General features: G+C 36.2%; 2 protein-coding genes across 2 annotated transcripts in view; both read right to left on the bottom strand.

Annotated features, from left to right (window-relative positions):
- Positions 1–13,345, bottom strand: part of C9H1orf146 (chromosome 9 C1orf146 homolog) — a 22,919-nt gene extending 9,574 nt beyond the window's left edge. The window contains exon 1 of the mRNA XM_066555661.1: positions 13,233–13,345. The gene's annotated coding sequence lies outside the window, so the exon portion shown is untranslated. The remainder of the gene's footprint in view (positions 1–13,232) is intronic.
- The window catches only part of LOC136560298 (BTB/POZ domain-containing protein 8-like), a 25,161-nt gene continuing 14,504 nt past the window's right edge, over positions 8,026–18,682 (bottom strand). Inside the window, exons 8-13 of the mRNA XM_066556044.1 lie at positions 18,249–18,378; positions 17,533–17,601; positions 15,668–15,756; positions 14,343–14,970; positions 9,840–12,161; positions 8,026–8,495 (exon numbers count right to left, since the gene is read on the bottom strand). Coding sequence (XP_066412141.1) covers positions 8,026–8,495; positions 9,840–12,161; positions 14,343–14,970; positions 15,668–15,756; positions 17,533–17,601; positions 18,249–18,378 — 3,708 coding nt within the window. The remainder of the gene's footprint in view (positions 8,496–9,839; positions 12,162–14,342; positions 14,971–15,667; positions 15,757–17,532; positions 17,602–18,248; positions 18,379–18,682) is intronic.

Raw genomic sequence — 18,682 nt, 5'->3', positions numbered from 1 at the left:
CAGAAGCATTTCTTTCCCACAAACCTACAAGGTGCATTTCACATAAAGGTGAAGTTGCAGGAGAGAGAAAGAACAGGGCTGAGTCTGGCAGCATATCAAATATTTCCTGGAAGCAGAGTACAGGACCCCACTTAGGCAAGAATAGAAAGATCTTGTGATTAGAACTCCCCTACGATGAAGATAATGGCATAAGCATTTGAATGAATAACTAATTTATGACAAGGCAACATCTAGAATCAAATTAGTGTTTCTCTATGTTCTCCTGGCCCATATCCTGTATGTTATACATCAGCTCCATTGTTTGATTTTGTGGGACTGTTACATAGGTATCTTCCTCTATGTATTTTTATATGAAAACTGATTGTCTATCTTCACACACATATCAACTGTCCTGTTCTCTGATGACACAGTCAAAGAAAAATCAGTATTTTCCTTTAAAGGAGAAAAACAAGTGAAGGTCCACTAAAGATGGAAAAGGAAAGTAAATTTTTTTTGCATTTACAGAGCACAAATAAAAATTCATGTCAGCATTCCACAAGTTGAATGAAATACAGTGACTCAGCATTTAACTTACACATAGGATTTATTATTTTCTGTCATACAGAAATCAACTAAGAACCTTGAGTATGTAGCATGAGGAAGAAGGGTTGTGGGACTATGCAACCATACACATATTCTTTAAACAGAACACTATGTTGACAAAAATTCATTTAAAAATAGGATTACTTAGACCCCAGCTCGTTATCTAGGTGTGGAAAGCAAGCAGGTGGGAATCATGCAAGCATTTGGTTTGAGAGCTTAACACCCTCCCCTTCCCTCCACAGGATTGAATGGTCAAAATATTCCAGGACCATAAAGCCATGGACTACAAGTAGTGACTCAAACCTTTCTTCATATGCATCCCATTACACATATATTGGATTAATCTTGGTTACATGATAATCTTGGTTACATGGTAATCCAGAAAATAGAGATTGAAGGGTTTTTTTCTCTACAGATACAGGAGGAGATTTTGTTATAGGCAGGAAGTTTGATTTATAGGTGGATTTCTTGTTTGTGGATATTAACTCATTTTATGAAAGTCACAAAAAACTTTTACACTACCTACACTGAATCTGGCATGTACACAGAGTTTGTCCTATCTGTACTGATCTTAATTAAGCACACTGATATAACTCTACTGGCAGAATGTCATGCCACACTTGAAAAATGGTTATTAAAAAAAAAGTGAAGAATGAAAATTACTTCATTAAGGACAACTGTAAGAAAATTGCAAGAATTCCTACATTAAGGATTGCATAGGTGAGGATATTGTAGGTTAAAGTAAGTTGGTGAGATCAGTCTCAAAAATGTTTTATATATTTAATGTACATGGGCCAAAATTTTTACTCCAGCAACTAGTCTCTCTGTCTAGACACATAAATAATGTGATCTTCATAAATGTGCATCTGATAGCACTCACACTGACTTAGGTGGGAGCTCAGAAAGAGTAGTCACTGTCATTGAGTGCATAAATACAAAGTACGATGGACTACCTGGGTAATTGGGCTGAGTCCCAAATTTGTGCATGTGAACCTGTGTTCAGGTTCACCAGAATACACTCTCTAGTCCAGTTAACAGTCATGATCTCTAAGTGTACAAACCCTATTTTGACCATCAGTGTCCTTGATAAATGTATCTAGTTACTGACTTACAGTCAGCCCCTCCAGATATTGAGGTTTGAGTTATTGAAGACATGTATTCATATTTTACAGTGCAATAGAGAAAGAACTTATGTTGCATGTAATGTAAAAAGTTAGGTTCTTAGGACTTTGATTTCTCTAACTGGACAATCTTCTGAGCAATCATTTAAGGAGAACAGGGAAGGAATTTAATGGAATTCCATTATTAATTATTTCATACTTTAACTGCATCTAGATGGTTCATCAGGATTAGAACCTCATTAAGTTGAGTACTGTATAAAACCACAAGTGTGCACAGTGCCTGCCCCCAGTGTCAGCTCCATTCCCCTCTCTGAGAGGGAGAATGTTAAGCTGAAAGCCAGTCTGCAGATGTGGCTGTGGATTCACTTCTGTGTTTGCAGAACTGTGGCTTAATGGAGTGCAGATTGCAAAGAGAAGTATGAAAGGAAGGTCAAATGCAAGAAACAGGTGTGTGTGCATGCCTGCTCTGAAGAGCTTCTACTGGTTTTAGTTATCAAATAGAAAAAAAACAAATTTGTAAAAAAATGACCAAACTCAGTATTTTTCCCCAGTTGATATCCAGTTCTTAGATAAATCACTTTTCTCTGTTACAGGATTAGCTTCTTTAAACACACAGTAGTTGTCAATGGGAAGAAGTAAAGTTTTAAATTAGCTAAAGAAGACATTTGAGCTGTCATTTTTCCAAAGTTGAACATTAAAGCTTATTTAAAAAAAAATTGGATACAGCTTTTGTTCAAGAGAGAAAGATGAAAATCAGTATGGATTTTCTGCAAGAGATGAAAGCTTCTAATTATATTTGATTTCAGATCTAAAAGCCCATTTCCAGAGAATCATCTGTTGTAATAAAGCTGCAATGCTTCTCATTTTATCTTTTGTCCTCAGTTCCTATGTAGTCCTGGCAAGAGTGTCATCCATCAATGTAAAAATGTTAAATCACCTCAGTCATGAAATATTAACAGAATGCATACAATTGTGACTCCTAAATTGAAGTCTTTCTAGCTGTAATTTGTCATACCTAGAATTGTACAATGTTATTAGTAGAATAAAACTAGAAAACTACGAAATATATATATTGGAAAAATAGCATTTCTAGTACATGCATGATTATAGACAGGTCCTGAGCCTCATTCAGCTGAGGTCAACAAGAGGGTTTTTTTGACATTAGTGAAAGCAAAATAATGAATTCCTAAATATCTTGGTTCTCAGCAACAGATGAATAACATAAGAGCAGTTCTTAATTCCTTCATGCAAAGGTTTAGGTTTTCTGGAGCAAAGTAGAATTAGCATGCTACTTACTATTTTCCAGATGGCAATAATGTATATTGAAATATATATAAAATAGTCTCCTACAGTATGCACCTACAACAGGTATGTGATTTTTTTTTTTTTTTTAAATCATATTCCCTGAAACAAACTGATAGACAATGCTAGGGGAACACTTCCTAGGGACAGTCTTTGGGAGAAACATAGGAAGTTCTCTAGCCCTAGTTCTTCCAAAATAATAATAAAATTTGCCATCTCAAAACTTGAGTACAATTTTGAAATAATTAAAAACCTTAAAAAGTATGTTAGAAGATTATTAAACATGTACAGTTCAGTCACATATCATCCAGAACTTGAAAATATTGCAAGCTAGCTATATTTCTTGTACTCACTTATTAATATTTTCCAATGACACACAAAGTAGTTTTATTATAATGAGAATAGTTTAATCTCAAATATCTGTTTCCCATGAGCATTTTGTTTCTGCCTGCTGACTTCATTACCATTTTATATGCTATGGATGTTGATGAGGCCCTAAGAACCCCATCTAACTTTGAAGTTACCCGTGCTTTTAGTAGGAGATTGGACTACAGACCTTTAGAGGTCAGTTCAAGCCTATGTTTTCCTGTATTGCTATGATTTTTCTGTAATTCTTTGATTCTGGAGGAAGCTTTTCTAAGGGAAAAACTTAAGAATTTATGAAGTGTCCTTTCCATTACCCCTATACCACAAAAGCAGATGTCTGGGTTTTTAATGCACTTATCTGATCACCTGTAGCAGTCCAGACTGCCTGCTGATCTCATTTCATGCTTACTTATCTCTTCTGATCTTCTCTGTATGTCTCAGCCTCTGCATTTCTTTTGCTGCACTACATAAACATGGTATAATCTCATGCATTGAAGAAGCAAACCAAAATATATTATTAACTGGGCTGCTCTTCTAACTGTTGTTTCTCTCTTAGTGGTTAGGCTCTGTTCCCTTCCTGCAGTTCTGTCAGGCTCTACCAAGCTGCTGTTTGTTGCCTTTGACTCTGTAGGCCAATTTCTCATTTTGACGATAGCCCCTTGGAACACTTTCCTAATCAACCTCAAAACTGGCATTTTATACTCATCTGCCTTGTGGGCTATGTTCAGTGAAGCCAGTGGTGCAGTTTTCCTCAAATGCTCTCATCCTCATTTGACTCCTGCCTCCGTCTTTTCATTTCCTCTGCTTCCCTAAGTTTTTTTTTTAATAGGTTATTTGGAAGAACTCGCCCCCCCACCTTTCCTGTACAGTTCCAAGTGCCTGGCCTTCCCTTTTCTGTCTGCACTATGTCTGTTGGTGACTTACTCCACAAATACAATATTAGCTATTATCTGTATGTAAAAACCCTGCAGAGCTGCTTCTCCAGTCCAGATTAGACTCTAACTTTCCAAGTGAAAAAAAAGTAATTATGCCTACAGGTACCACTTTTGGAGGTCTAGTCTTTTTTTAAACTTAAACTTTTAAACTTAAACTGAATATACATACAAAACCTCTTTCCTTATTTTTCATTTTCATGACATGTCATTCAAGGTAGGCCAAATCAGGGTCAATATCTGAGACTGATTGCCAGGTCCTCTCCTTTAAATTTCACTGATAGTTTACTAAATGTGTGTTGCTCTCTGTAGGATACAGCCATCTCTGCCCATTCACAGAACTATCTCAGGTAAGCTGTCACTTGCACCTGTTAACTGCAGCCTGGTCTTCTCAGGCTTTGACAAAGCAATTTCACTGCTCTTATTCCAAATACTACTGCAAGGGGAGTATTCTGACTGTGCCATCTTTTTAGTTTCCTCACTGACAGCCCTTCACTGTTTGCTCAGAGGTATCTATCTACCTTGTCTTTGCTTTAGAGGTCTTTCAGGACCTCATAATCACTATTCACTTGGAGCACATGGCACCACCTCTGTTTCTCTATCAAGTTTTCAAAGAAACCTTTATCCATTCTCTGCTGTTTTGGAGAAGAGGTGAATACAGTGATAAAATCACTGCCAGGAGGTATGAGGATTCCAGAAAACTCAGGTGACTGATACTATTAAACAAATAGCTACATACACCTTCTTTAAAGCTTGAAACATTCCCTTGAAAGAGGTCAGGGTCAAACAGTTTAGGCAGCACATAAGGCTGGTCAGGATTATACATTCTTCCACCTCCCTTGTTATCCAGCCTTCAAATCTCACCCTAAAGTTTCCCCTTCTCGTAATGCATACAGGAGAAAAAATGACTATTTAAACTGATGATGTGCTGAAACCATTGCTAATCAGCTAGACAAATATTGACACTCTCATTTTACTTTTCCATTCATGTGCATTTTTTTTTGTCTTTTGTCTTATCTTGGATTCTAACCACTCTGTGGGCAGTCTTTGTTTTTGCTCTTTGTTTGTACAATGTCTAGCCAGTGGGATGCTGGTCTGATTAAGCCTCACAGGCGCTCTAGTAACGCAAATTAAAAACAATACCACTTTCTATTCCTGCTACTCCTACAGACACTATCTGCCTGTGGGAAGCTGAATTCTATGGCTGCCTCTGTACCAGCTGAACAATACCATATCCTAATCAGCGGGCTGCTGCAAAACTGGTAAAGGAATTGCAACAACAGCACTGGGGACTTGAAGAGAGAAGCTAATTTAAAGTAAATTAGCAAATAAAAAAAGTAAATGCAAAGACAAAAACCACAATTAAAAAAGTCCTGTATGTGATTGTATTTCATACAATACACTTGAAATTTTGTGTCAATTTTCAGTGTCACTTTATCAATTCAGTAAAAAGTTAAAAATATGGGCAAAGCAAAAAATAAACAAAAGAATCCCTTCTTTCACTTTCTGTCACTTTTCCTTTCCATCACTTCATCTTGTTTAACATGAGAATGCCCACTGTCAGAATATCGTCAGGATTTTAAAGCTGATTAAACTTTTTGGTAGACAACTTTTACTTTAGTGCTTTACACAGACATTAAAAACCACTATTCCTTGGCCTTCTGTAAGAGCTTCTCTTGAGCTTCATCTTTTACTATGGCCAGGACTATAGTTCTCTGTTTTACCCAAAAGATCATCACCTACTGCTGTACCTTGTAAACGTGAAAAATAGGTTTTCTTGACGTTTTGCACTTCTAAAGGTGGTTCTAACTCGCTCAATATGAAGACTGGGTTAAATACAGAGTATTATATTTATAATATTTTGAATTACAATATCTCAGATTATTTATCCTGCTGTTAGAAGGGCAGATGAAAGATTTTTGGTTGAGACTGAACATCTTCCTTCCATAAGTTTAGAATTTTCCACTGACATAAAGAGAAAGGAAGGTTTTCCTTTTTTTCCCTTACCTTGATATTAAAGAACAAGATAAATTTCTTCCTCCATTCATTTTGAGAATAAAACATTACTTTTACATATGTATCAGAAATTCAACAAAGTGCCTTGCTAGATAATTTTTTTTGCCTCAAAGATCTTTATTCTGTCAAATCCAGAGTCAAAACTTCTTTAATCATACACTAGGGCAAGTTCATATTTCCACAGAACTGAGTTTCTGACTATGAACCAAAAGAAATGAAGTTTGTCAAGTTAAGGTGCGCTGCTGGAATTGTGCAAAAGCTTGCAGAACTGACTGTGTCATTAGTGGTTACAGTCAGCTTAAGCCGTGTACTTCTGCAGTTTCAACCAGAATAGCATGTTAGTTAGCCTTTTACTCCTGTATGGCACTCACTCCTGAAGGCACTTCTGTTAATGACTAAGAGGAGGTAGAATACTTCCTTTTGAGATTTTAAGTTGAGTGAAAAACAAGCACTACTGTTTCCATAATGCAGATATCTTAAGGGGGTCCAACCTTTGCAGGGGAAAAAACCCTGTATGTTTCAGGAGTTCTGACTAGGGAAGAATTACAAGAAGTTTCTCACTCCTTCCTCCCCTGTCAATCAGAAAAGATAATAATCAGTCCTATCCACACCCAAAGAGCCAAAAGCAGCAGAATTATCTGTATATCCTATTTCACTCTGAGTTACTGTGACATTTAGTCTCAATTTATAAAAGCTACACTAGAGATAATAATGAAGACGCAATAATCCTATTACTCCAAAAATGTGGCATCTATGCAAACACACAAAACCAAATTCCTGAGAATCTTGCTATACTTCAGCATGAGAACGTGCAAGTGTAATTAATTAATGCCTGAAGGTAATTCTAGTTAACATCGGACTTCAGACGTAACACTGACCACAACTTCAGATTCCGATGCACTTTTGGAGACATCAGACATGCTTTTTCTTAGAGCAGGAGCAACATTCTACCCACTCCTTTGAATTCATGCACTATGCCATTTAAAATGTTTACTTAAATATGTGCGTTTTCATGAAAGAAGCAGTGGTCTTCGTACAGCACAGACCCTGTGAAGTCTTAGATTTGAAGAAAAGGCAATTAAAAAAATTTATTGGAAACTTCTAAACAAAATAAACCAAAATACAAAAATCAAATCTGGAAGAAACAGATGAAACAAGCTGCTCATATTAACAAGGTCCAAGGCAGATTCAGATTGAAATGTTTTCTTTGAATATAAGTATGTTTTGCTGTCATTTAAAGTAGTGTTGGCACACATCACCTTTTGACACAACCATTCTGAATCTTTATTGTTGTAAAATGAAGTCACCATATTGGGGGGGAGAAGGAGAGGAATAGGTCTACTATAGTGCATTCATCTTTAAATTTTTGAGCAATGAGAACATTAAATGTCAAAAAAGAAGATAAAAGGGAGGGCAGAAACCCAGACTTTTCCTTTATGTTATCTAGTTTTTCTAACAATTCTAGAAAATACATGCTCAAGTTCATTTTTAGAAAAGGCATACATTTAAGTCTTGAAAAATTATTGTACTTGTGATTAAATCTAGATGATAAGTTAACATATTTACCTCATTTTATCAGAAAGATTGCCTCAGTATCAAGAATTGCTCGTTCTTGACTGATGCAGTATTTCATTAAGGTATGGAAACAACTCATCAAAAATAGATTTGGGGAATGGGTTGGAGTTCAGTTGCAAACAGCTGAAACCTTAATGATGGGTTTCCAGTTCAAGAATTGTCCATTCCCCTTGAGGGGACGAGCAGTCTTCAGATGAAAAGCTCGCCACTGTAATGCTTGCTGAGGAGTCGTCAAGTGGAGACATGAGCTCAGTCCACCTGCTGAATGTGTCAACCTGGGAGGTACCCTGAGGATTGGAGCCATCTCGTGCCAGAAACAGTGTCTGATTGATAAGACATTGTGCTAAGTTAAGGTCTTCAGGAACAGAGTTTTTGAAATCTATATGTGAGTCCTGCTCAGATAGCAATTGCCTGAGTAGAGTCCAGTCCTGTTCTGCAAACTGTTGATCTTCAAAATCCATCTCTAGATCTGCTGTTTCTGAATCCATCCTCTGCTCAATTGCTTCTCCAACATCCATCTCATATATTGGAGAAAGGGTTTTTGAAGGCCGATGTTCATACATGCAGGTTTGTGCCATTGTGTCATAATCATCTATGTCTCCTGAAATAATTCACAATACTGTACAATGTAAAAATTGTAGATGATCCTCCCCTCAGGGCTGTGTAGAGCAAAATTTAATTCATTCAGGAAGGTCAATCCAATCAGGTTAAAAAAGGGGGAATGGAGGGTTATACAAAATTGACAAAATTTGAGGCATTTATTACCTATATAAAAACAAAGTATGATTTATAAATTAAGTTAAAGCAGCAATCACCACTGGTAATTAACAATAACCTCCATAATTATGTTTCTGATACAGAAAATGACAATGTAAATATACACTTAATGCACATGAAATTTCTCATTTACTACATAAATTAAATTTAGACCAGGAGGTGCATAAGAAGGAATTAATAGAGAATGATTATTGAATGGTAACTTAAGCTATGTCAGCTTAGAAGAGAATTAAAACCAAAATTGTTTATCCACAGGCTTATTTCTACACTGCACATGCAAGGGCAGCTGCAGGCAAGGGCAAGCAAACTTAAAAAAAAATAGTACAACTTTTAATGTCTTCTTGTTCTGTGGTCTGGCTGAACATAGATCATCATCAGTGTTTCATTACTCTCGAATACACAATAGTTTTAATCAACACTATTGCATATTTTTGATGGGATAAACAGACTGAATTATTGATATAAAGAAGACAAAACACAAAACTAGACAAGTATTCATCTAGCTACATGAAACAAGTTAGAACTTTTTTTGTATATAAGCATCAGTTCTAAGTATAATCTCTCTTTAGGAAATAAGCTTTTACTGGTAAAATTTAGAATTTTAGACCTCTCATAAGCTCTAAAGCAGAGTTCAAACCTACTCCCACTGGTGTATATGGCAAATATTCAGTTATATTCAGTGGGAGAATGATCCAAATTTGTATATAATATATAAATAAATAAATTACAACAATAATGCATATAGCTGTTCAGGTAAACAGTTCAGTGCGCTTTAGTTAAGGTTATTACTTTAGTTATTGCACATCCCATTCAGACATACTATATGTTGTCAAGCAGACAAAACAAATACTAAGATTCCATCAAAAGCTGATGCTGTCAATGTTAGATTGGATCAAAAATAACTGAAGTACAGACAACTGCATCCAATCTTTCTTTTAGCATTACAGGAAATCTCTTTTCTTGTAGTCAAGTTTCTCATTGAACAGCAGGGTATTGACGGATATTTCAAACAGACAAGCATTCTCTACCCAGGTGAAATACTTAAAAATATTTAATACTGTTTCAGCCAAAATTACTTCAGTTCAGGATTCAATCCCAGACAAATTGCCAAAGCTTCCCCTATTAATTTGGTTTTGAATGACTGAATGTTTCTATTTCTGTACATTACCTGGAAGTAAATCAGTATTATCGCATTCAGTAGCTGCTGGTTGACTGTCTCTCACTTGACTTTCCTGAGTCAGCACCTGATTCTTACTGGCTTCTACAGGTTTTGCAGAGCTGCTCTTTTGCACATCAGAATTAGTTTCTCTCTGCTGAAGATCCAGATGACATGGTCTTTCTTGAGATTTTGCATCATTGTCTGAGTACTTATTGCACTGGTGAAATTCAGTAGCCACCTCATTCTTCATATTTACTTGCTGGTTTTCTCCTGGATGTGGACTTCCTGCTGAATATACTTTCTCTGGGCAGTTTTGTTCAGTCATTGAAGCACCTTGATTCTCCTTTCCTGGGATTTCAGTACCCTGAAGATGCAGGACAGAACTTCCACTTTTATCCAATCTATTGTCTCTATCCTTTTGCTGTTTGCTATCCAGGAATCCCTCTTCAGTTTCCAATGAGTATCTTGAATAAAATCCAGTTCCATGGTGCTCTTGAGAAACATTGTCAAATACTTCTGAAGGAGTAAGAGACTCTATTGAGTGCTGACGTGAAGTGTGAGTTTCCGCTTTATCGTCGGCTCCCAATTCTTCACATTCATCTACTGAAAGTAAAACAGATCGCTTGAAATTTTTAGTTTTAGAAAACTCCTGACTTGCAGTATAATTTTCTGTTGCATCCTCAAAAGCTAAATTATCAATTCCTTTGAACTGTTGAGTAGGAACATTTGATGGGGGAAAGTTTTCTGCAACATTCTCTGCTTCAGATCTGTCATCTTCTGTTTCATCGGCAGAAGAAGAAACTTGGTCTGCTTCCTGAGTAAACTGAGCATTAACAAAAGTAGAACTTTTGCTTTCTCTAGTTGTGGTCCGTGAACTCTCTTGATGGGACCAAATTTTTCTTGGTATTTCATCATCACTTGTTGAATTAACACGAAAGAGATCAGAACCCTCTTTTTTCATTTTCACTTCTATTCTTAGGCTGCTGTCATAAATTTTTAATTCCTCAGGTGTACTTGTGTCACTGCTACTTCTTCCAAGAAAATCATGACATAACATAGTGCTGCATTTAGAAATCCCTCTTTCATTGGATCCCTCATCATCCTGAGAGCCTCCGGCATCATAATCTTCTGATCTTGGTTTTATATCATCAGAGGATGTGGTTGCACTGCCAGTATCTGATTCAGGGCTCTCTTTTGGATCTACAGCACCAGCACTCCAATGGTCCACAAAGGGAATTTCTGCATTTTCATGGTTTTCTGGCATTTCCATATGCTCTATAAGCTCTGTGTAATTAGGTGAATATTTTTCTGTTATTTGTTCTGTGGAACATTCTGAAGCATCGTCTAAATCTGTTGTAACTGATTTATATTCAGTCAAGGTTGATGTATCACACAGTTCATCAACTGTAAGAAATCCTTCCACATGGATCTGAGATGATACCTCATCCTCTTTATTGGTTACTTGGGAAAAGCTTGACAAAGCACTTTCACCATAGTTATGACCTGTTTCAGAGTTTATTTTATCACTCTGTTCATTACAGACTTTTGCTGCTTTTGAATCTTTCACCAGTTCTAAAACAATAGCCTTTTGATTGGTTTCCTTGGAAAAGTCTGAATATCCATCATTGGAAGACTGTGCATGACAGTGAAATTCAGCTGTATTATCATCTTTGTCTGGATCTTCAGTCTTTCTAATTCCAGTCTGATCGCCACAGAGTTGTCTAGTTTCTATGTCATTTTGTATTGAAACATTCAGTTTATAAACAGTTTCTTCTGCAATTTGAGGAGAAGATTCAGATTGTATTTTGTATTGTGCAGTTTCAGAAGAATCTGGTAATTTTTGTTTATTGGATTGACAGGACTCCAGCAATTTATTGTCACTGCTATTTTCTGTGGCAGGTTTTAAAGATTCATTTGCAGAATAGCATTCATTATTGTCATGAAGCTGACCTGCCACAGCATCAGTTGTGTTTTTCTGAAGTTTCTGTCCTGAACCTCTGTGCTCAGAGGTGTGCACATTCTTCTGGACAACAGGAGAATCACTCCTTGAGTGCTTTTGGGCAGAGGACTGAGATTTTAATACAGCTGGTTTCTGTTTCGTGTCTTTACTATTTGTAATCTCAGTATTCTTTGATGGAGCCAGAGTCTTGGGTATTATTTTTGAAGTGGCTTTTGTTACAGGTGTTTGTGATTGTTTAATACTCTTCTTCTTAGCTGAAGGATGCTTTTCTGGGAGTGTTGTCTGAACTAGGTTTTGTAACAAATTTTTTTCTTCATTATGTTTTGGAGATGTTCCTGATTTCAGTGAATTTGGTGATTCCCCCTGAGGTCCTAACAAACAGTAAAAAAGACTATAAAGGTTGTATGTGCCAGTCACAGTATATTCACCAATTCTATGTTAATGTTTGTTTATGTTAAGAAACAAGTTACTCAACTTTAAATGTAATTAAGGGATTTAAGACTTGTTAAAGAATTAAGATTTGAAATAACAAATAGTAGACAAAAATACTGTCTTGGCACCTTTAAAGCAGTTAATAGAATATACATACAGGAATCACTTCAGCCCGTAACTGAAGCAGCCATCCCTAAAGTAGAAAGCAGCAGCTCTCTAATAATGCATACAAACACTACACAGCAGCTTAGCACAGGAAGTAATGAGTACTGTATTCAATTTATATTGTAGAGGAAATGAACAGAGGCAGAAAATAATTACATTAGTTATAATGTGATTGCATTACCAGAGTTAATGTCCCTGCTCAGTCAGAAAATACTGCAAGATCTTTAATGACCACAAATTGGCAGAACCTGTGTCTTCTATATCACAGTGCATTTAAGATAATAAAACTTGAATATTGGAGCTCCATCCTTAACACCTTATATGCTTCTAAACCAGTGTTTCCTCTCTGTGTTCTACAGTGGCATTTCCTGCCCCTGCTATCAGTAGCTGTTGAAATTGAGTATTTGTTTGGGGCCAGTATCAACCCCAAACAAATAGCACTACTGAGAGGGGGAGATAGGAAAACACCTAATTAGGGAGGCATAAAGCAGTCTGCAGTCCAGATCTTTGAGGCTTATTACAGATCCTCAACCTACAGAATTTCTGTTGAGCTCAGTCATGGTTCCAAATGCAGAAGTGCAGGGGATCAGCAAATGGAAGACTCTGCAATGCAGATTAAACAAGCAGAAGAAAACACCGACTGGCAGTGAAAAGCGTCTTTTAAGTATTTTGAAGTTGACACATTAATTTGCATTTTACAGTTTAGGATTGTCACCAAAAGTGAAATATGGAAAAAACACAGAATTCTCCAGAAGATTTTTCAAAATACTTCCGCAAAAAACCAACCAAACCTCAAAGCTTTGCATTACAGTGGCAGATCACTGAACTGCTGTGTGAAACTTTACCTTGGTTCTTGGGAGAATTGGTAGGTGTGTTTTGAGTCTTTTGCTGTGCTGCAGAACTCATACTCACATTCCCTTTTTTCTTCAGAACAGTCTGTACATTTTGATCATTACACCCTTTTCCTGTTGGTTTTTTTGTCAGACTGCAAAGAAATCATTACATCCATTATTTCCAGGCTTAGATCTAGCAATGTTTAATTATATTTTAACAAGAAATATGTGTGTTTCAATGTGCACACATATATGAACATTGAAAATGCAACCTAAAAGTAAACTTTTTGAAAATAAAATTTAAATATATATCTATATTTTTAATTTATATACAAACATGTATATATAATGACCCATTTCACAATGTCACTTCAGCTATCTTCTGTCCAGTTCAATCTAAACTATTCCAGAAATGGTAAATTTACACCACCTTGTGTAGTCATTAACTGTTCCAGCATGCAGAATTCTGAATGACCTATAACAGTTTAAAAATTATTAACATGCAACAGTCCAACACAAAAGCCAAACCAGTTTTATCTTTACAGCAAGGTTGCCAATAGCTAACTCAAATTGTTTTGCAAATAACATCCTACAGACAACCATTCTCAGAGTAAAAGGAACATCTAATGGTAAGCTTAATAGTTCACCTGAAACCTCTCTTCCCAAACTTAAACATATCTATGCACACATCTATGTAGCAGGATATGGTAACATACCTGCTTGTTGTGGCATTAGCCTCAAGTTCAGTCTTTTTTTTTTTGGTGGTGACTCCATTTGATACCTTCACAGATACCTTTGTTTTCACTACTGTAGAGTAAATTCAAAGTTAATTACAGAGGGAAATGCACTGCACATAAGTACCAAAAAAAAAATCTAATATATATGAAGTTCAGTTAGTTCAGTTATTGAGAAGACCATACATGCTAAAGTTGTAAAATGTTTACTGGTTTAGATGGCTATTAATTGACCAAAAAGTCAGTTTATACTCATTTACAGGGGAAGAATGTAACTCTTAGCAATTTATAGTAGATTGTCTTAAAGCTTCCCTGGCTGGTTTTCAGTGTATGACCAACCTGAGACCAATCAGAAGAGGACTTTAAAGAAAGAATTATAAAAATTTACCAGTCTGTTTTTTCCCTTCCTCTGTTGATTTGTCCTCTTTGGGTTCTTCTGTCTGTTCACCTGCAGTCTGGATATCCATGTTTGAATTTGCTGACTTGCTCGAAGTTGCTGCCACAGTCACCAAGGAGGGAGATTCCTTCCCTGTGGTTTTTTTCAATGGCTTTGTTTTGTTCTGCATGCTTGAGGTTACTGTCAGCACTTTAGGTCTGGCACCTGCAACTTTTCCTTCATGGTTCCTTAGTCCTTTGCTGCTTCCTGAATTTTTTTGTCCACTTGCAGATGATGTCTTTTCTATATCTTGCTTGGTAAGCATGCTTTCAGCCTTCACATTTCCATTATTTTCTATTTTTGTCTTTATAACAGCTCTAGCCTTTGGCAAAGCAGCTTTTTCCCCAGGTTTGGAATCCTTAGTAATCTTGGAAACTAATTTTTTGCCATCTTTCCCCTTTACATCCTCATGCTTTGAAGTCTTATTGACAGTGTTTCTATTGGTGGATGCATGTCCAGATGCTCCTAATCCATCAGATTTCATTTTATCCTGATTAGTGGAAGAATCTCCCCAGCAATCTTTCTTGCTGTGTTCTGCCCAGGAAGTATTCCTTATACCAACAGATGTACTTTTATTTAGCTAGGAAAAAAAATGGCATCAGAAAAAAACCCAAACAAAACATACTTGTAATGTATGATTTTACAGGATGACTTTAACCATTACCAAACAGTGTATCCACACAGAAATGTCAATATTGATTCTCTCAGGTAAAGAGGAACTCAAACATGGAGAATTAAGTGCATGAAAGGGAATCTGTGATACCAGTGTCATTGTGTCATTGCAATGTATGCAAGATGGTCAAATCATGTGAAACCCATACTGGTTTTTTACAAATTAATAATGTAGTTTTGAGTGTGAGTTTATATAGAAGAGTTGTTGAGGGCACTAATAAATATTTTTCAGAGCAGGGAGTGTAACAGACTCAGTGTTGTGGTGGCTTGTGATAATAGCAGAGATTCATTAGCTCAGTAGCAAACCATTTGCTCTGGGAAACAGATGAGTTTCATTATGTAGCAAGAGAGGAATGTGAGGTTCTGAACACAAATTCCTGCCTTTTATTTGAGCTTATCTGTTTGAAAATGTCGCAGAACACAGTCTAAGATGTTTCCAGTAGTCATTACTGATTCTGCAGAAACAGTTTACAAGAAAATACAGATTTTTCAAAAACAATTTCCATTAAACAATATGGAAAATAAGTATCAATTTAAACAAATAATGAAAATAGTTTTGTTTGCAATTATCTGAATGTTTTAAATGTTTGGATATAAATGTTTACCTGAGAACTGGTGAATACAGGTTTTTTGCCAAGTCTTCGGTCATCACCCTTGTCAAATGCAGCTGTAAAAGGAACAAGCAGTTTCTTCACTGTTTGGCAGGAAAGAAGGGGGACAGAAATCAAGCCAGCCTACTCAGTTAACATCATGTGAAATCAGAAAGCACTTCTTTGGGTGCTGATTTACTCTAGAAAGGCTAATTTTGGTGACATGGCAAATGTTAAGTGGAAATACATGGCTTTATGTTTGGAACAAAAAATGTGGTATCTACAATGACATCACATGGCCATAAGCAAGTTACTTAACTCTTCTGTTTCTCATGTCCATAGTAAGACTTTTGTTTATTCAAGCTCAATTCATTTATAGCTAGCAGTGCACTGAGACCTTTAAAAGTGTACAAAATTTACAAAAAGATACCTTCAAATTTAGAGTACTAACAGCTTTTAAGTGTGTTGTTAATGATAAGGTATTTATTTATACTATATAAAGAAAAGATTAATTACATTGAAGTAAATTATATTAGTTTTCAAAATTGGCAAAGCCAATATACCTAAATGTACACAGTAAGGTCATAGTGCCTCTTTAGATAGCATGCAGAGTAATGTCATGAGAATTATCCCTGTGATTGTCATGTGGAGTTTTCAGGCAGTGAATGCCTTTTTTTCCATCTGATATACTATGGGAGGAAAGCAGTTTTCAACAAAGCTTCTGAATCAATTGCACTTGTAGAACACAAAAGGGATATTTATAGACACTGTACAGACCCAGAATCGATAGGTTTCATTTATGTCTGTATTCATATTTCAACTGGAAGAAAGGTTTTGCAAAAAATATATTAAAAATGTAGGCATTCAGTGCCTCGTGTTCTGAGGTACTATACATGGAAACATTTTTTTAATGTATAATACAAAAATTCTGCTGAATTCTTGCTAAAGATACTAAAAATAATTTTTATATAAGTCTCTAAAAATCACACAAAAGATATGCTGAAAATGGCACCCCAGGGATCTAATCCTTTTTCTAGCAATGACTCTGCATATTAATACATACCAATATATTAAGACAAAATCCTTATAAACTTGTGCCTAAGAAAACACAAGACAGGCTGTAAATGAAAAAACCACAATATCATCGCTCTTATTTTGGCATTTTTCCTCCTCTGTTATAGCCTTCTAAAGCTATATAGGCTAAATTTCTAGGAGCAAAGCCACACCAGAAATCTTTAAGATGAAAGTTGATCTAAGTTATCCTACATGCATTTCACCTGAAGATTAAAATTTGTCTAGCAATATTGTACGATTGCTTTGCCTGTAATTAAAACCAGATAATTCATGCAAACATTTCTGCCTTTTTATATATAAAATATATGCAACTTTAGTCAGAATTTAACCTAAAAGAAAACAAAACAATTTTTGGCAATATGGAGTTTGGAAAATTAAGACACACCTTGATTTTAAATATTTCTTTCTATTGAAAGCACTAATGTAAAGTAGCCAAAGCATCATTCACAATAGGGACACAAGCATCTTAAAAGTAAACCACCCCAAATGAGAACAACCCACCCTTTTTTCTAAAGGCAACTCCTCCACTTCTGAAGGATTTTATAATCAAGAAGCAATCCTATCCCTGTTCTACAGAGTAGTATGAGATATTACTTGACTACATTCCTAAATCATGCTTAGACAGACTGTCATTGCATCTTTCAGCATGTAATTGTAGAATAAAATTTGCATCTACCTCTAGGTATATAATTATGAAATTGCTACTAATGTCTTTAAGGATATAAAAATGTCCACATCTCCTTCGAATCAAAAGTGATTTGAATTCAGAGCAGTATTTAACATTCTTTTCTTTTACAACACTGTACCATCAAAGCTAATATTAAACCAGAACCTGAACTCCATCATCAGTTCCACATCCTCAGAATACTCGTGTACTTCAAAACAAAGGAGCATTCAGAACAAAAACTCCTTTTTGCTGGAAGTGCTGTCTGTTCAAATGTTGAGAGCACACCATGCAGCTCCTTGGGGGCTCTCTGCAGCAGCACACACAAGATCACAATGCCAGCCAGCCGAGCAGCCCAGCTCTCTGCATTTGCTCCCAGTGCACAGGACGAGCATTATGCAAGAGACGAGCAATATTTATACATCATGGAGAAAACGATAAAGGACAGAAACGGAGTGCAGGGAATGGATAATCTGCTTTGGGCAAATTTAATTCATCCACAGCTCTTATCTCCTTAAAAATGAGGCAGATCAGGTTTTTAATCCTACTGCAGTGTTTTCAGTAATTTAGAGTAGCTGTAAATAAGAATAGAATGCATCTACATGATGGTGGAGGGGTTCTATCATATATACCCCTTAAAAGAAAAGCAGGGAAGACTCTTCACAGAAAATGACTTACTGATTCCCATGTTTGAAACTACCTAATCATGCCATCATGCTTCTATTCTAAAACACCACTTCAAAACACAAAGCAGCACAAATTTTGCTTCAGTTTGTATCAGGCTCCACAATTCCATCTGCATTGTATCCACTGAACAGATTGCTAAAAAATTCTAATGCCGTTTGATGCCAGACATACCTGCTTGTATTTTCTGTTGATGGTCTGGCCTCATCAGCTTCCAGCCTTCTGTGTGACGAACAGCATAAAAAGACTGAACCAGGAAGACCCAGAGCTTATCACGCAGCGCCTGGATCTTGCACGTAAAACCCTGTGTTCAAGTAACAAATCAGCAGCTGGCGAGGGGCATATTGTCATAGCAACCAGTCATTATTCCTTTCAGAGTCTACTTACTCCCTAAGCTAGATCAATGATGTCATCACTTATATTTTATAACAGTCTGGTAGATGGAGATGCTGTTTTTGAAGGATTATTGCCCACTACAGTGATTTTTTCTATAGTTTAAAACCTACAAATTACAGCACTAGTAAACACTACTGTCATTGCTCTTTTTTTCCTTTTCTTTTTTTTTAAATGAACCCCGTAATAGCTCTTCACTGTCAGCTGCATCTCAA

The sequence above is a fragment of the Molothrus aeneus genome, chromosome 9 (assembly GCF_037042795.1).
Source record: "Molothrus aeneus isolate 106 chromosome 9, BPBGC_Maene_1.0, whole genome shotgun sequence".
Classification (NCBI taxonomy): domain Eukaryota; kingdom Metazoa; phylum Chordata; class Aves; order Passeriformes; family Icteridae; genus Molothrus; species Molothrus aeneus.
This window is presented reverse-complemented; position numbering and strand designations above follow the sequence as displayed.